The 18,340-nt window shown below is 36.6% G+C and overlaps 4 protein-coding genes across 4 annotated transcripts in view; 1 reads left to right on the forward strand and 3 right to left on the reverse strand.

Moving 5' to 3' along the window:
* LOC133835126 (cell death abnormality protein 1) overlaps window positions 1-18,340 on the reverse strand; it is a 138,893-nt gene that overhangs the window by 51,746 nt on the left and 68,807 nt on the right. The gene's annotated exons all lie outside the window — the stretch shown is intronic.
* LOC133848999 (von Willebrand factor D and EGF domain-containing protein-like) lies at window positions 4,077-5,045 on the reverse strand. The gene is made up of 2 exons (XM_062284803.1): window positions 4,918-5,045; window positions 4,077-4,852 (listed from the first exon to the last, which is right to left on the reverse strand). Exons 1-2 carry the CDS (start codon window positions 4,990-4,992, stop codon window positions 4,151-4,153), a joined length of 777 nt encoding a protein of 258 aa, XP_062140787.1. The 5' UTR covers window positions 4,993-5,045; the 3' UTR covers window positions 4,077-4,150.
* On the forward strand, window positions 7,562-8,652 carry LOC133843590 (protein kinase C-binding protein NELL1-like). Its single transcript, XM_062277214.1, has 2 exons — window positions 7,562-8,473; window positions 8,527-8,652. Exon 1 carries the CDS (start codon window positions 7,792-7,794, stop codon window positions 8,452-8,454), a length of 663 nt encoding a protein of 220 aa, XP_062133198.1. The 5' UTR covers window positions 7,562-7,791; the 3' UTR covers window positions 8,455-8,473; window positions 8,527-8,652.
* Window positions 9,110-17,163, reverse strand: LOC133835117 (very long-chain-fatty-acid--CoA ligase bubblegum-like). The gene is given in 7 exon segments (XM_062265006.1): window positions 9,110-9,961; window positions 10,022-10,613; window positions 11,905-12,404; window positions 13,166-13,188; window positions 13,191-13,510; window positions 13,580-13,847; window positions 16,998-17,163. Coding segments are annotated over 6 exon segments (2,007 nt in total). The 5' UTR covers window positions 13,828-13,847; window positions 16,998-17,163; the 3' UTR covers window positions 9,110-9,637.

Raw genomic sequence — 18,340 nt, forward strand, 5'->3', positions numbered from 1 at the left:
GCAGACTGGCTCGCAAACGCCATCCTTAGCGAGATATCCCGGATTACAAGCGCAAATATCAGGTTCAGAGCAGAATGCATTTGCTTTGCATGGTAGATCACAATGGGCTTCACATTGCTGAGTCTTTTATTCTTACGATAGCCTGTATTACAGCCACATGTTTCAGGACTTATGCAGACGCCATGTGGCCCACAACTTTTAGAACACTTTGCAGTGCATTTGTTATGCACCATCTCATAGCCAGTGTGGCAGACACATCCTTTGGTGGTGCAGTTGGCATGCAGATCACAAGCGGGCTTACATACTGGTACGGGTTTATTCAATAAAACATCCGAGTGCTTATGCAATTATGTAAGTAATTATGCTGTATTAATAATGCTAATATAAAAATAATGTATCTTACCGTAATATTCTCTTCTCCATTGCATAATTGAATGCACACGATTAATCCAAATATCAGAATTATTAGTTCACGCATTTTGAAATTTATATTACAATTCTTTTAACAATCGTCTTGCTCGGAGTCTGTAATAGAACTAAGATTCTTGTGGGTCGCAGGGAGCTTTTATTAGCTCTCCGAATACGCTAGAATTTTTATGAATAAAGTTATTAGTTTCCCAAATAAACTGCTTATCTTAGGATTAAATATACATGATTCATGCGACCTTGATAAACAAAACATACATATTACTCACGATATCCATAAGCTTACAAAAGTTTAAGAGAAAATATATATTGCAATAGTTTCGGAAGTAATTACATTCCACATTGTAGATTAGTTATAGCTTTGCTGTTATGACTAGAGTTTAACTAATAAAAATTGATAAAAATATTCAGTACATACAAATATTGTTATCGAAACCGTATGTTGTAATAGAATCCAATCTTTTGAAAAATGTACACACAACATGTGTGTGATTCAAGAAAATATAATGGAAAATATGTAAGGGTCTCTATTTAAAAAACAAAACAAGTATGAAAGCTATATGGCCAAGAGCCATGTCCGCCGAACAGTCATTGCCTGGAGCCCAACAAATGTCGCTGCATCCGAAGCTACGAGCACTCGCATCATCTGAACCAACAGCATCAACTCATTTGCCGTCCCATCTGCCATGGCGATAATTTTTAAAATAATGGAAATTCTTTTAACAAATTGTCTTGCTTCAGTCACAAATGTATGTATGATTATCACTCTCGGATATTTGAATGTAAAATCTCTTCCATATAACAATTCATTCATGTAATGAGAGCATTAAGTATGTGTACAAACATTGAGGTTTATGAATCATGTATGATAAATTAAATATTAAAATTAATTTAAATCAATTTGATTATCATTTAACTTTTGTATTAATAAAGTTTCGACTATCTTAAATTGTTTTAATAGTAACTATTCAACGTGAAATTGATAATGAAAATTTCTTATCATCTTTAAGGATCTATCGCTTCCAGAAGTATGATATTATATGTTATATAATAGAAGAGTGTGGCGAGATGCAGTTATATGAATATTGATTTTTGATTTCGTTAAGCATTCCTATTAATCGGGTCATCTTGAGTAGCTCGAAGGATTTCTAATCAATCGTATGAAGATCTGAAGATTTTCCTGATTAAAGAAATTTTCAGTGATCGCAGTTTTTAACTGCACAGTTAGTTGGAATTTCTGTTGAATTCGCTATTTCGATATTTGTTTATTGGTTGCTTTTCGAGTATTGCTGGATCTGTTTGGTCAGACTGATCAGCAATGAATGAAATGTGTTTTTAATAAGTTTATATGTTACATCACTTCCTTTCCAGATAGTTGAATTGACGGTTTATATGTTACGATGAATATTTATTAACTTTTGTTTGAATTGACTGTTTGGTTTATCTCTTCAATTTTTATTACAATCGTTTTGTTCTTATCCTCTTAGCCTTGTTAATAAACATTTTATTAATCTCGTTGCATATTAGACGCCTTGGCTAAGATCAAATCTGAACTCTTTATGTAGCTACTGATAAGCAATCTTTCAACATTTTTGCAATTGGTTTGACAATCCTGTGATCAAGTGGGGAATTGTCTTTTCTTGCTGACCAGCCAACACTGGGACATAATGGCAAATGTGTCGACAACTAGTTGTGCTGGACTTACGACTAATCGTACACTGTGCGTATACGCATTGCTTAAGGTGCCAATAGATTCCCAGGGTTTACTTGTTACCAGAAATAAAATTGTTCCGTTAACAGCGAATACCAAGGCATTCAAAACGAAACTTTTCTTTTAATTCAATCACAATTGTTCTTTAAAAACTTTATAAAATTTTTATACCCGCTACCCATAGGGTAGAAGGGTATTATAACTTTGTGCCGGCAGGAAATGTATGTAACAGGTAGAAGGAGGCATCTCCGACCCTATAAAGTATATATATTCTTGATTAGCGTCAACAGCCGAGTCGATCTAACCATGTCCGTCTGTCCGTCTGTGTGTCTGTGTGTCTGTGTGTCTGTGTGTCTGTCCGTCTGTCCGTCCGTCCGTATGAACACCTAGATCTCAGAGACAATAAGAGATAGAGCTATATTTTTTCGACAACATTTGTTATGTTTGCACGCAGATCAAGTTTGTTTCAAATTTTTGCCACGCCCCCTTCCGCCCACGCAAATCAAAAAATCGAATAACAAGCGTAATTTTAAAGCTAGAGTTACGAATTTTGGTATATACAATAAATACTATAGTAGTTATGATTCCTGAACATTTTGTAGCGATCAGATAAAAATTCTCGATGTTATTAAAGAAATACTTTTGTATGGGCAAAAACTCCTACCTACTAGGGCTCTTAGTTAGTTTGTCTGACAATCTGGTATATTGTGCCGTCTATGGTATATTTTGAATGCGGCACTATATCGATATACCACATATACCATTTGGTATATTTTTAGTATTTTTGTAGTATATTTGGTATATTTTGAGAAATATAACGCAAAATATATTGCTTTTATTCAAAATGGGTAGCGGGTATCTCACAGTCGAGTACACTCGACTTTCTTACTTGTTTAAATACATTTTATACCCGCTACCCATAGGGTAGAAGAGTATTATGACTTTGTGCCGGCAGGTAGAAGGAGGCATCTCCGATCCTATAAAGTATATATATTCTTGATCAGCGTCAACAGCCGAGACGATATAGCCATGTCCGTCTGTGTGTCTGTGTGTCTGTCCGTCCGTCCGTATGAAGCACTGGATCTCAGAGACTATAAGAGATAGAGCCATAATTTTCGACAGCATTTGTTATGTTTGCACGCAGATCAAGTTTGTTTCAAATCTCTGCCACGCCCACTTCCGCCCCCGCAAATCAAAAAATCGAATAACAAGCCTAATTTTAAAGCTAGAGTTACGAATTTTGGTATGTACAATAATTACTATAGTAGTTATGATTCCTGATCGGTTTGGTTGCGATCGGATAAAAATTGTGGAAGATATTAAAGAAATACTTTTGTATGGGCAAAACGCCTACTTACTATGGGTCTGAGTTGCTTTGGCTGACAATCTGGTACATTGTGCCGTCTATGGTATATTTTGAATGGTGTACTATATCGATATACCAAACATATCATTTGGTATATTTTTAGTATTTTCGGTATATTTTGAAAATGATACCGCAATATTTTGCCTTTACTAAAAATAGGTAGCGGGTATATCACAGTCGAGCACACTCGACTGTAACTTTCTTACTTGTTTGAAAATTAAATTAACACGTATGTTATTGCCCATCAAAAGGTTGTAAATGGGTTTTATATTTTCCCTATTAGAAAATGTTTTTGTGTAATTTATTTTCTATTCTCTTCAGCTGTTCTTTGTTGTTCAATATGATTTATTTTGTATTCAAAGCATGAATTTAAATAAATGTGTCTATAATTAAGAAACTATATTATTTTTGCCTATGAAATTGAACTGATTTATTGTTTATATCAATTAATTTGCAAACAATATTCATCGTTGCAAATATGCTCTTAGAATAATTTCTGTCACCACAAAGTATTTAGGGTTCATGACTCAATAATGAATAATGCATAAAGTAACAAATAATACTCGGTTAGTCATCAACAATTCATAATATGGAATATTTATTTAATGTTTATTTATAATTTGTAATTTAATTAATTTATTTACAATTTATTGAATAATTTGAGTGGTGTCCGAGAAGCCTGAATTGGGATAGTAATTGACATTGCCAGAGCGAGCTATGCAGCAGTAGATTAGGACAGAAATACTGCCGACAAGAGTAAGAGCGAGAACGGCAACCATCAAGTAAACCCACCAAGGATAGGAAAAGTAACAACTGAGGCTCATCCCATCGTTGGGCCTATATCCTAATCGGCACTTGCATTTATTCGGCTTCTGGCAGTAGCTGTTCAATCCACATTTGGGTGTACACTTTGGAATGCATTTTTCATGGCTCTGGTCCCACTCGAATCCCAGAGGACAAGAACATGTATCGGGTGCTATACAGTGACTTTTATCTTTGCATTTTTTGGTGCAAACTGGTTCGCAAACGCCATGCTTATCGAGATATCCCCGATTACAAGTGCAAATATCAGGTTCGGAGCAGAATGCATTTGCTCCGCATGGTGGATTACAATGGGCTTCACACTTATGAGTCTTTTTATTCGGACGATAGCCTGTATAACAGCCACATATTTCAGGACTTATGCAGATGCCATATGGTCCACAACTTTTAGAACACTTTGCAGTGCATTTGTTATGCACCATCTCATAGCCAGTGTGGCAGACACATCCTTTGGTGGTGCAGTTGGCATGCAGATCACAAGCGGGCTTACATACTGGTACGGGTTTATTCAATAAAACATCCGAGTGCTTATGCAATTATGTAAGTAATTATGCTGTATTAATAATGCTAATATAAAAATAATGTATCTTACCGTAATATTCTCTTCTCCATTGCATAATTGAATGCACACGATTAATCCAAGTATCAGAATTATTAGTTCTCGCATTTTGAAATTTATATTACAATTCTTTTAACAATCGTCTTGCTCGGAGTCTGTAATAAAACTAAGATTCTTGTGGGTCGCAGGGAGCTTTTTATTAGCTCTCCGAATACCGCAGGAATTTTTATTTATAAAATTATGATGGTGAATATAGCTGCGGTTTCCCACTTAAATATATTTGATTCATGCAACCTTGATAAATGAAACATATTACTCACGATATCCATAAGGTTAAAAAAGTTTAAGAGAAAATATATATATAGTACATTCCACATTTTAGATTAGTTATTGCTAGAGTTTAACTAATGCAAATTGATAAAACTATTCAGTACATACAAATATTGTTATCGAAACCGAAAATTGTAATAGAAATATATTTTTGCAAAAATGTACACACAACATCTGTGTGATTCATGAAAATATAATGGAAAATATGTAAGGGTCTCTATTTATCAAACAAGTAAGAAAGCTACAGTGAAGTGTGCTCGACTGTGAGATATCTGCTACCCTGCTACCCACAAAGTTATAATACCCTTCTAACTTTGGGTAGCGCGTATAAAAACAATAGGGGTCGATGGAATATTTCTATATTTTTATAACCGCTATATAAATACATATATGTATATATATCCCTCTAAGTGTTATGTAAGATATATTGAATACAAAGTTGAATAATGGTGTTGATGCCAGATGATGGCAGGTGTGAGCACTCAAAACAGCTGACAGTGTGGTCGCGATCGATTGATATCGATAGTGACAAAGTTAGTATACTGTGCGTGTGACCTTACGCGCAGTCACACTGATGGGGCTGTCCATATATTACGTAATCACTCAGGTCAAGGAAATAATTATGTTTGATTACATGGGGAGGGAGGGTCTTGGATAATGATTAGGTAATCATTTTATAAAAATGTTGTTGTTAAAAGTATTTATTCAAAAATTGACTTAACGAGGACTATGTAGACGACGAAAACGAAGATGATACTTGCGGAGATAAAGAGATTTTGACAAGCCAACTTCCAATAATAAATAATATTAAAGATTGGATGGAATCTCCTTTTGAAAATACAGATTAAAAGAACAAATTTGCTGGTGGGATGATTACTTTTGATTACCAGGGAGGGAGGGGTCAAAATCGCAGAAAACGTGATTACATAATATATGGACAGCCCCGATCTAGTTTCTCCTCATGTTGGTCACCCTGCCCACTTTTAGTGCTTTTGCTTTTTCAAATATATGTTCTACTATTCTCTCAACGGCACAACAAGTCTATTTCCAAGTGCAATAAAATATTTGTAAAGTTCAAATTCCTTTTGTGTTTTTACTTATCTGGAAGACACCCCCCTACCCAGAATACAAAGTTGAATAATGGTATTTGTTTTGTATTATTATGTATATTTGTGTGTTCTAAAAAGGTTTTTTATTTTAGTCAAAATACATACATATGTAGGTACCGAGAATTTATTTTAATATTTTTATACCCGTAACCCTCAGGGTAGAAGTGTATTATTGAGGTATGCCTGCAAGGAGTGTATGTCAAATGGAGAAGGAGGCATCTCCTATATCCGTCTGTCTGTCTGTCTCTCCGTGTGAAATATTGGATATCTGAGACTATAAGAGATAAAGTTTTTAACAACACTTGTAATGTTGACATGCAGATAAAATTTGCTTTCAAAATAAATTAGCAAGCCTAATGTTGAAGCTAATGATTTTTGTAAACATACAATAGTTATTATTGTATCTATAATTCCTAATAATTTGCTTGCGATCAGAGAAAAACTATAGATATTATTTCAGGAATACGTTTGCATGGCAAAAGCGCATACGGGTCTTATTTGCTCTGACTTATAATCTAATCAATTTTTTACTCTTTTGAATTAATACTTCAGTCGATATACCAAATTTGTCCTTTGGTATGGGTAGAGGGTATCAAACACTCGATTCTTACATGTATCATTTTATTTCTCTTTGTTCTCCTCTATTATACAAAATAATCTCTTAAATAGTCGATTGTCTAATGTGAAGAGGAATATAAAAAATATTTATTTCATTAACAGCATTTTGAAAATGTATACTTTATTTAAGCCTTGTAAGAAATTCCTAGGGATCTTGTTCATTTTCAAACTGAAATTACTCCAAAATACATCCATTCCGCATATGCATTTCATCATTAATTCTTAGTTTTATTTTTTTTTAGCTTTTAAGATGATTAATATGAAATCGAATGACAACTTCCTCTTACGTAAATATAAATTGTATATACAAGTATGAGAGCTGTTGTTAAAAATGGTTTTTTAGGTCATACCTTTTAAAAAGTGGGTCATTGGATTGGCTGTCTAATTTGTTAGGTTAAATAGATTTATACATATATACAATCGATTTCATACACAACATTAACATTTGCTATTGCTTTTATATTAAAAATTCGAAAGCATTGAAGTATGATTCATAGTATGTTCTTGTGCTGTGAACAGTTTATTCATTGACTGGAGTTCTTATCAAACATGTTCGATGCAGTCAGACTTGGACGCAGTTGCAACCGCAGTTGAAGCTGAAGTTCCATTCTGAAAATCATTGGCAGTCTCTGATTTAGTTTGAGACCGAGTCTACGCTTCAGTCGCAGAGTCTGCGAAGATTTCCAATGTTGTGACGGGAGTGAAAGAGAGATAAGGGAGTGCAAAACAGGGAATTATCGTCTGACCCCGAGGAGAGTTGAGACAAAAGAATTGTGCTTTCACTTTTTTATCAGCATTTGGTCACAGCTTCTAGTGGACAGTGTCTGAGTGGTGAATAGTCAAGTCAAGTATGCTGGGACTAATGATGATTGGCCTGGCGCTGCTGCTGATGCTGGGAGAGACACAGACCATGACCATTACCAATGGTCATTGCCAGAAGAACATCAGCGTCAAGTACCAAGTGCCAGTGACGAAAACTAAGATCATCGGTAACTCTAGCAATCCCCATGCAGGAGAGCAGCTGTATATTGTGTATGAGGAGCGTGTGCGTTGGGACACTGTGCAAATCTGTTGTCCAGGCTATCGCACTATTATCTTTGGCTTCTGCGAACCCATTTGCCAGGAGCCATGTCCGCCGCACAGCTATTGCCTGGAGCCCAACAAATGTCGCTGCATGCGAGGCTACGAGCACTCGCATCATCCCAACCAACAGCATCAACTCATTTGCCGTCCCATCTGCCATGGCGGCTGCCCGGAGCACAGTCATTGTATTGCCCACAACGAGTGCGAGTGTCGTCCCGGCTTCAAGGATGTCAGCAGCTGGTTCAGCCTCAGCCTCAGCTGTGAGCGCATCCAATGTGGTCTCGAGCAGCGCTACGACATCCATCGACATGCCTGCGTCAAGATCGAGATGAGCATGGAGGAGCTAATGCAGCGAGTGGCCGAGCGTCTGGAGAAGGGCCTTCCAGCTGAAGCAGAAGCTGAAAGTGACACCGAGCAGCCTTTGGAGTAGCATTAGTTGAACTGCAGGGGTTCGCTGATGTTCCTACTTAAAAGCATCAATCGAGCTTATTCATATTTATAGGTTTAATAAAGAGATAAGACACAGGTCTTCAAAGAAAGTGACTTGATTTCGATTGAGAGGAGGTATCTAAGCAATTGAGCATTAATAAAACTTTCGTTTATAAAAATGAAACCATTAGATTAATATGTTCAGTAAAATCACATTCAACAAAATAATCATTCACTTAGTAATGTTTTTAAGCTTCGTGAAAGTTGAAAATAATTTTAGAAATTGCAGTGCGCAAAATTTTAGCTTTACGTGGTTGCAAAAATTTCAGTATAAATCTTTCGATATTTTTTTAAATTATCTGTAACTCGAAATGAACGAAGAAAGAAAAGGAAACAAAAAGAATCATATGTTTCAAAATTTTTCGATGTCTATATAAATGATATCTAGATAAATGTTTTGATCACTTATTTAAAAATAACAACAAACAAAATTGTAAAAGATCTTAGTGATTAAACCCTTTTGTATCGAGGTACAAACTGTTTAGAATATATAATTAAATATGCAACTAAATTTTTCGACTTTTGATGTAGATCAAGATCAGTTAAGAAATGTCTACTAAACTGGAATTAATAAGTGTAATAAAATGCGCAACACATTATAAATCTATATGCAATTTTATTTGTAATAATTCAAAACAATTGGATTATAGAATTATGTAAATAATAAAACTTCTCCTTGCGTTTCAGTAAATAAAACAAATTAACATAAAATGTATAACTTATGATCTAAAAATGTCTACTCGAATATAGTTTTTTGTTGAATGGGAAAAGCTGCAGGCAAGCTATCAGGACGCATTAGAAATAATAATCATAAACTTCATCATCAACAGCATCATTGTAATCATCATCATCATCATCATTATCAAAGTTAACAAAGTTAATCATCATCACTCATACAAATTGAGTGAATAACCCTCTCCTTTCTCCGCTCTATATGCTATATATATATGGTAGAATAGGTGTATATTAAGTATTGTAGTAGTAGTAGTTTTTAGCTGGCACTCAATGGCTTGAAAGTCCGTTAAATTCATTTCATTTTAAAGCTCAAGTTCCCTTTGCTCTGGTATCTGGATAATTTTGGTTTTCTTTTGGTTTCTTCATCAGCTACGCCTTTCATCGATGCATTATGCATAAAGCTTGTCGATCATCTCGGCATACATTTTGTTAACCACATTGCGCTTCACCTTCAGAGTGGGACCCAATTCCCCGGTGACAATAGAGAAGTCATGGGGCAGAATGGCGAACTTCTGCACTTTCTGGGCATTCGAGATGGACTGTTTGTTGGCACGCTTGATGCCATCCTCGATGGACTTGAACACCTTGGGACAGGGACCAGCATTCAATATCTCCGAGAGTGTCTTGTGCTCAACTCCCAGAGATTTCATCCAAACCGTCGACTCGTGTGTCAACTCATCCAACGGTGCACCAGTGTCTTTGTCGACCTCCGTCTGGAAAATAAAATGCCATTAAAATCTATTGAATTGATAAACCAACAATTTAAGACTTACCTTGATGGAAACCAGAACCGTCAGATATTTGCGCTGTTCACCAACCAGGAAAGCATTGGAAATGCCATCGAGCTCCTTTTTGATAATGTTCTCGATGTGCACAGGCGGAATATTCTCGCCACCGGCTGTGATGATGAGCTCCTTGGAGCGACCCGTCAGACACACGTAGCCCTTGTCATCGATGTAGCCCAAATCACCAGAGTGCAACCAACAATCATCGTCCAGCGATTCTTCGGTCTTCTCCTTGTTGGACACATAGCCCATGAAGACGTGACGGCCACGAATGCACAGCTCACCATGTCCATTCTCATCGGGATTGATAATCTTGGACTCACAGCCGGGCATCGATTTGCCAATGGTGTTCAAGAGCGTGCAGTCGGGCTGGCAAAGTGTGTGACAACCGCCAGTCTCGGACATGCCAAAGGCATCCAATATCTTCAGATCCAGGCTGAGGAAGTACTTCTTGGTCTCTGGGGACATGGGAGCGGCAGCGCTCACCAGGCTGACCACACGATCAAAGCCCAGGGCTGCCTTCACCTTGGACATGACCAGGGACTTGGCAATCTTGTAGCGGAAACCTCCGCTGCTCTTGCTGCAAATGAAGGAAAGTTGGTTAGCAAAAGTTTAATTGGAATTGTTGATTAGTTTTAGCTGGCAAACTTGATAATTGCATTGGCCAAGGATAATGCACTTGACAGCCAAGTTGACCATGTGCTCGCCGGGAAGGCTTCGTGTCAGAGATGGGATTGGGTATGAATTAAGTATACAAGTATGTGAATAAGCATAAGTTGAAAGTCCTAATTAATATGCAATTGATGTCCCCAAAGCGGGAGACATAGTTGTGAGTTGTTGTCTATTTGATAAACATGGCAAAATGGAAATATTATATTATTATTGTAGTATAAAGTTTTTCCACAAAAAGTAATCAAAATAATAAATAATACAAATTTTATGTCACATATGTATTCCACTAGATATGTTATTATTATGAAGTTGTGTAAATAGAGATTCTATTTAGTTATTTAATAATATAAATTGATGCAAAAGAATTTAAGCATTAAGTCAGAAACTAGAGGGAAAGTATCTATGGTAAATATCTAAGAATAAGTGAAATTTATTGTTAGAGTGCAAAATTATAAAAAGAACTACGTCAGAGAGTATATAAATAAGTGGTTAATACAAAAGTGTTGTGTATGTATGATATTCTAGTTCCTATGCTTAATCAGAGATGTTTAACATACAAAGCACTTCACATTTGGCTGGAGATAGCTAATCGAGTTGAATAGTCTAGACTGGCCGCGCTTTAAGGCAAAGCCGAAAGTGCACTAATCACTGGCAAACTTGAAGTTGCGGCAATAGCTCTACAACACTCTGGCAAATGACTGCCACGAAATTGCAGAAGTTGTGGGAGAGCAGAGGACTGTCTCATGCGCAGGACGTGCCCGCATGCATGAGCTTGTAGCATCAAGGATCCAGCATCCAGCATCCAGCATGCTGTTGGTAGCCGTAACGTGTACAACCTGACGTATGAGTAATGTTGTTGCCTGTGATTTTGGCTTAAACCAGAGCACGCCGCTGGCTGCCTTTGGCCGCTTCGCTTGCATAATTTAGCGTACGAAACGCGGCAGTGCCTCGCAGGATTGCTTTCAGCCAGCCAGCCAGGCAGCCAGAAGTGGGAGGTGGGAGGTGGGTGGATGGGTGAATGGTTTAAGCCGTTGCAGCCACTTTAACTGTGCATCCTTTTTGCATAATTTATGCGCACACAAAAGTTAAAGTTGAAGTATTTTTTGTTCTTTGTGTGCCGTGTCGTCCTTTGGTGAATGCAGTAATGCAAGAAAGCAAAGAGAAAGCTGAGATATGGAACTCACTCCTCTCGCACTTACCCTTGATTCTCCATGTAGTGCTTCAATGTGATGCCCTTGGCCCAGCCGGCAATCATTTTGCTAAAGCTGCCACTGGAGCTGGCAACGGCAACCATGCGCTCCTGGAACTTCTCAAAGACACGCGGCACGCCCATGAAACGCGTCGGATGCGCATCCTGCAGTGACTTGACCAACGTGCCCTTCAGCGCATCCTTATCGGCAAACCAAATGCAACCGGCCATCGAGGCAACCGTATAGACATCGACAGTTTGGGCAGCCACATGGGACAGCGGCAGATAGCTGACCATTGCCTCCGATCCCATCACCACCTTCTCCAAACCCTTGGCAATGACACGCGTATTGAAGGCAATGTTATCGTGTGAGAGCATCACACCCTTGGGCATGCCCACGGTGCCCGAGGTGTAGACCAGCGAGCAGCACTCGTTGATGGCAACGCTCTCCAGGCGCCGCTTGTACTCGTCCTCCACATCGCTGACGTTCATGGCCTCAATCTCCGACCACTGTCACAGAACGAAGCAATTAATCAGTTAAGATGTAAGAGAAACAAGTAAAAGTGTAGAGTCGAGTATGACCGACTGGGGATACCCGGTATGCATTTTCAACAAAAGTAAAATAGTCAAAGTACACCAAATTAATATAACTATGAATACTACAATATACCAAAAGGTTTATTTGGTATATTGGTATACTAAATAAATACGAAATATTCCCTTTTTTAAATAAATCAAAATAGTACAGTACTTTTGATAAAATATGCAAAATTAAAAATTGAAAAAATACTAAAATATATCAAACATTTTGTATGGTAAATTAGTATACTAATATACCAATTTTTATTAAAATATTGAGGTAGTATTGATAAAATATACAAAATGAATATACCGAAAACTATTCAAATATTATATATCAAAAGCTTTACTTGGTATATTGATATAAAAATATATAACAAAATATTCGAGATTGATAACCACAGCTGTGAAGATGCGGCAGCTACAGCCGCATAAAATTATTTATTGAATAACTTCCAAGTTTAACTGATTGCAATTAAATTTTTAGGATCTGTATCCAGCAATATCAAGTGATGTTAACAGATATTGAATGTTTATCTGTTGGTGTCCATATGGACCTGACTATTTCGTTTCAGTTGTCGACGCTGATAAAAAATGTATATACTTTAAGAGGTCGAAGATACCTTCTTCAGTCACATACATTTTCTGTCGGCAGCCAAATTGTATCGGGTATAAAATGGATGTGAACTCACCCTGTAGTAGCCATCCTCCTTTTCAAGTATGCTGGATACGGCTCCTGGATTTGAATGGCCGCCTTAAGCAGTGGCAATTTGTCGCGAATCGATTGAATTTTGTCCATCTGCTTCGAGTCATCCACAACGACAATTTGTGCCCGCGAATCCGCGAGAACATGCAGCACAGCCTCAGCGGAATTGGTCGTGTAGATGCCGGCAATGATGCCACGTGCATGAATCGCACCCATGGCTGAGTAGAACCATTCGGCGCAGTTGAACGCCAACACACCCACCGAGTGATGCTCCTGCAGGCCAAGTTTGATGAATGCCTTGGCCGTCTGATGAACCTTTTGCTCGTATTGCCTGTCGGTCGATTGAGGTTGATTGGTTAAACGAGGCGCTGATTGAGTTAGCCGAGAGTCGGACACTTACTTGTAGGTGACTGTGGTGTAGCCTCCGTTTTTTCCATTCTTGGTACGCAGAGCCGGATAGTCGGGATAATTGTTGGCGCTGCGCTTGAGCAGACCGGGTATGGAGATGGGTTCCTCGGCACCAAGACCCTCCTTGGACATGCGGATCTTGACGGCCTCCTCGGGATTGGTGGTCCTATAGTTTTCTGCGGGCCTCAGGCGATTGGGGCCTGGGCGATTTAGAAGCGCTTCGTTTGGATTTGCGGCCATTTCTCAGTCTGCTGTGTAAACTGAAATTGAGTTAGGAAAACGATTAGTTCAGCGAATTGCAGTCTTTGGATTAACTGAATTTAGAATGTGACTTTCTAACGTAATCATACGACCTGTGACTAAAGTACAACGATAGAGGTAGGAAAGGGGTGCAGTGTCAAGGTTATCGTCACACGTTTTATACTCGGCACCTTGCAGCTTCTTATCGTTATGTTTAAATTATGACTTAACACCTGATTAGAGGCGGCACAGTGTGGCTGTAAATAATTATACATACATACTATATCAAAATTTATGACACACTATGGCTTCAAGTGCTGAACCGCTTTTAAGGTAGCCACCATACTCCACTACTTTGCTATAAATAATCGCAACGGTGTAAAACCAAGTCAACTTATAAATAAAAATACAGGAAATTGCAGCAAAAGTGGTAAATCATTCTTAAGTGAATTTGTAATTAAATAAGATCAATAGCTTAAAGTGCCATCAATAAAAATAATTATCTATTCCAAGTGTAAAGTAAATAATTCCTTTTGTGGAATTTACAATTTAATATTTGCAAAAATATTATTTCAATGAAGTATCTAACTTTAGAACTTTACTTTAGAATATTACATAAAAATTATTTTTATATTTATTGTCACTAATATGAAAATAATTCGATTGAAATTATACATTGAATTAAAAGACCAGAATAATTTGGGCAATCATATTTTCAATTCAATAATTAGCCAATTAACATATTTTTGTTTGCTTTTATTGCGTTTTAATAGCAGCAGAGAACAAGATTTCTGACATAATTGCCAACAAAATTAATTTACTACTGCTGGCAAATTTAAATAATTGTAGAAATGGAGAGGCTAAAATAAGTATAAAATATAGTTTGGTTAATTATTATATCATAGTAGTTATTATGGTGGGAAATTTTAATTGAATTTTACAACTACTGAGAAATTTTAATTCTAGAAATTCAAAAGTTAAAAGAAGTACAAAAGTAAGTTTGGTTAAATATTATATCATTGCAGTTATCAAGGTGGGAAATTCGTGTTTCCCGTAAGCTTTGACATGTCATTAGTTGTGAAATCATAGAGCACCTTTGATCTTATCTAGAACTTATATTTGATAATGCCAGACTACCGAAGTCTTGGCTTACGATAGTCAACATACGAGCTAAGTTCTTTTTTCTTTCCTTTTCGGGTACAAAGGGCTGCGACGGCTATCTCGATATCTAGTGTGAACATATATAAATACACATATGTACATACATATGTATGTACTATTTACACCTGTTCATAATTTTTTATTAATCAATAAAAGAAGCGGGCAAACCATTTCGTATGTTTCGTGTGATAAGCACAAATACCCAAAATAAACAAGCAAACCGATTTTTTAGCTCACAATGAAAATGAACGAATGAAAAGTCCAAAGTTTATTGACAAGTCTGAGACCAGCTGATTTTTCATGTTTAGTTGGAAAAATTTCCAGTTGCCCGGTAACGTTACTTAGTAGCCAAAGTTCCGCCTATGATTAGATCTGATTGATTGATGGAGAAGGCCTCGGGCTATGCAATTTACGAGTACTACGACACAAATTGACTGATTGACAGTCAACTAATGCACACGCTTCTTCAATGAAAACGACGTAAATGTATTTTAATTGTGTTGTGATTTTGTTTTAACGAAAGCTGTTAAATGAATTCATTATTGAATATGGAAAGTAAATATAGTAGAAGTAATCAAATCAAATTTTTCGAAAGCATACAATGAGTTTACAAATTTTGCAAAGCAATTAAGTTCGACATCATTATGAGATTGCTAGAAGGCTTTGTGGTAGAATAAATCACAAATAATGAACGACAGCCGTTTGTGTTATTTTTAGTTGAGGAAACTCGTTTTGAAATATTTCTAAAATTGGCTAGAATTGTCAAGAAATTGCGGCGGAAAGCAAACTATCAATTTTGAAAATAAATGAACAGTAAAATGTTGTCATAAATAACAAATTTTGAACGCTTGTAATAACAATCATGACTTTGCTATTGATAAGCAGAGAATTCGATTTGCTTCGGCTTGATGACGATATAACAGCTGCTGTGATCATAATTAAGTTCGATGCGACAATATGTACTTATATAATGAGTATTATAGAATCTCTGACTGCTTATGTCAGAGCGAAGAGAAACAATCGAAATAACTTTCCACATAGGTTGAGCTATAAGCAACATGCATAGATCTACATAATATTTGATCGAGCTCATAATATAGAAATGTATATAAGTTTGTATTAATACCTCCTACATACAAACGTACAAATACATATATATTGTATATGTATGTGGGTATGAGAAATCGTATGTTTGCCTCTCTAGACAGTAGTTTGTGTAGTTTTATTAGCTGTGGCGAGAAACTCAGAAACTGAGCATGGAGGAGGAAACCGGCTTTTTGATAAGAAGCGTATAAGTCTAGACATGTGCTGTGCTCGTACGATTCGTAAAGTGTTGAGAATAGTTCTTGATTTAAATTGATATTAATCCAAGAACACAACGTACTTGGAACATTAATCTCACGAAATATTACATGGGAACCACTTTAAGAAGCTGCGTATGAAAACAAAAACCGATAATGAGAGCTGTTCTAAAAATATTTGCCATGCGTGTGTGTGTTTTTTTTTTCTTTTCTTTTCTTCTTGTTCTTATTCGCCTTTCGGGGACAACCAACGAAACTGTCGAAAAATGGAAAAAGAGTATAGCTTGTCGCAGAACTGAAGAATTTTATTATATTTTTGTTGTGTTGTTGACGTAGTTCTTTCTGCTGCTTTCGAAAGTGGTATAAAGAAAAGAGCTGAGTTTTTTTTTTTTTTGGTGGTAAATGTAAGAATCGCGATCAAAGCAAGAAAGGCGAAATTTTAGAGAATCATGAAAGAGACAACTGACGGAACGTCAAGGTGACAATGAACCCAGCGAACAGTGCACTGACCCACTAAAATGTTGAGAGAGAAAACTGAAGGGAAACTGAGAGAATACTTCATACAAAAACACAAAATAGCCGGTAAAATGTGGGAAAATGTACATTTTTTAAAAAGCTCGCACACACGTGTTTTCATTAGTCTTAATATATTTTCTTATTTGGGTGGAAGTTATTCACGCACTCGGTCAAATATATTATTAAACTTACATAATTTAATTTAAAATATTGTGTTTTATTTTATTAAGAGGGAGCGCGACACTTGTAATATTCAATCGCTTTTCGTTTAATGGGTTTTCTTTTCGTATATTATTTGTGTTGTTGAGAGCACGTCAAACGCAGACAACCGCACGCAGCGAAGCCAAAGCGTAAACTGAAAGCAGAACAGGATCGGATGCTATAGAAATCGTCGATCGCTGTCGTTGCTGTCGCTGTTACTGTTGCTGTTGCTGTTGTTGTTGCTGTTGTTGTTGTTGTTTGCTGGTGTTGTCGTCGATCGCTTTGGACTGTCTTAGAGAGCTACCTGCTGCTGGCGCAGTTCTGTTATCAGTTGTGCGCCCCATTGCGCTCTCTCGCTCGCACTGATTATAAATCGAAATCAAATGCCTAATTCATGCTCATGCTAGGCGCATGCTCACACAACACAATATCACCAAATCTTCTGATCTTTCAATTTTCGAAATAAATGGTCACCCTGCCCACTTTTAGTGCTTTTGCTTTTTCAAATATATGTTCTACTATTCTCTTAGCGGCACAACAAGTGTATTTCCAAGTGCAATAAAATATTTGTAAAGTTCAAATTCCTTTTGTGTTTTACTTATCTGGAAGACGCCCCTACACAGAATACAAAGTTGAATAATGGTATTTGTATTGTATTATTATGTATATTTGTGTATTCTAAAAAGTTTTTATTTTAGTCAAAATACATATATAGGTACCGAGAATTTATTTTAATATTTTTATACCCTTAACCCTCAGGGTAGAAGCGTATTATTGTAGTATGCCTGCAAGGAGTGTATGTCAAATGAAGAAGGATCCATCTCCTATATCCGTCTGTCTGTCTGTCTCTCCATGTGAAATATTGGATATCTGAGACTATAAGAAATAACACTTGTAATGTTGACATGCAGATAAAATTTGCTTTCAAAATAAATTAGCAAGCCTAATGTTGAAGCTAATGATTTTTGAAACATCAATAGTTATTATTGTATCTATAATTCCTAATAATTTGTTTGCGATCAGAGAAAACTATAGATATTATTTCAGGAATACGTTTGCATGGCAAAAGCGCATACGGGTCTTATTTGCTCTGACTTATAATCTAATCAATTTTTTACTCTTTTGAATTAATACTTCAGTCGATATACCAAATTTGTCCTTTGGTATGGGTAGAGGGTATCAAACACTCGATTCTTACATGTATCATTTTATTTCTCTTTGTTCTCCTCTATTATACAAAATAATCTCTTAAATAGTCGATTGTCTAATGTGAAGAGGAATATAAAAATGATTATTTGATTAACAGCATTTTGAAAATGTATACTTTATTTAAG

This window comes from Drosophila sulfurigaster, chromosome 2L, assembly GCF_023558435.1.
Source record: "Drosophila sulfurigaster albostrigata strain 15112-1811.04 chromosome 2L, ASM2355843v2, whole genome shotgun sequence".
In the NCBI taxonomy this organism is placed as follows: Eukaryota; Metazoa; Arthropoda; class Insecta; order Diptera; family Drosophilidae; genus Drosophila; species Drosophila sulfurigaster.

Bases quoted from the DNA above. Each gene is read 5' to 3' on its own strand.
- LOC133848999 (XM_062284803.1), bottom strand. From the start codon at position 4,992: ATGCGAGAACTAATAATTCTGATACTTGGATTAATCGTGTGCATTCAA. The intron at 4,853-4,917 runs GTAAGATACATT...TAATTGCATAAG, and splicing joins ATGGAGAAGAGAATATTACG to CACTCGGATGTTTTATTGAA.
- LOC133843590 (XM_062277214.1), top strand. From the start codon at position 7,792: ATGCTGGGACTAATGATGATTGGCCTGGCGCTGCTGCTGATGCTGGGA.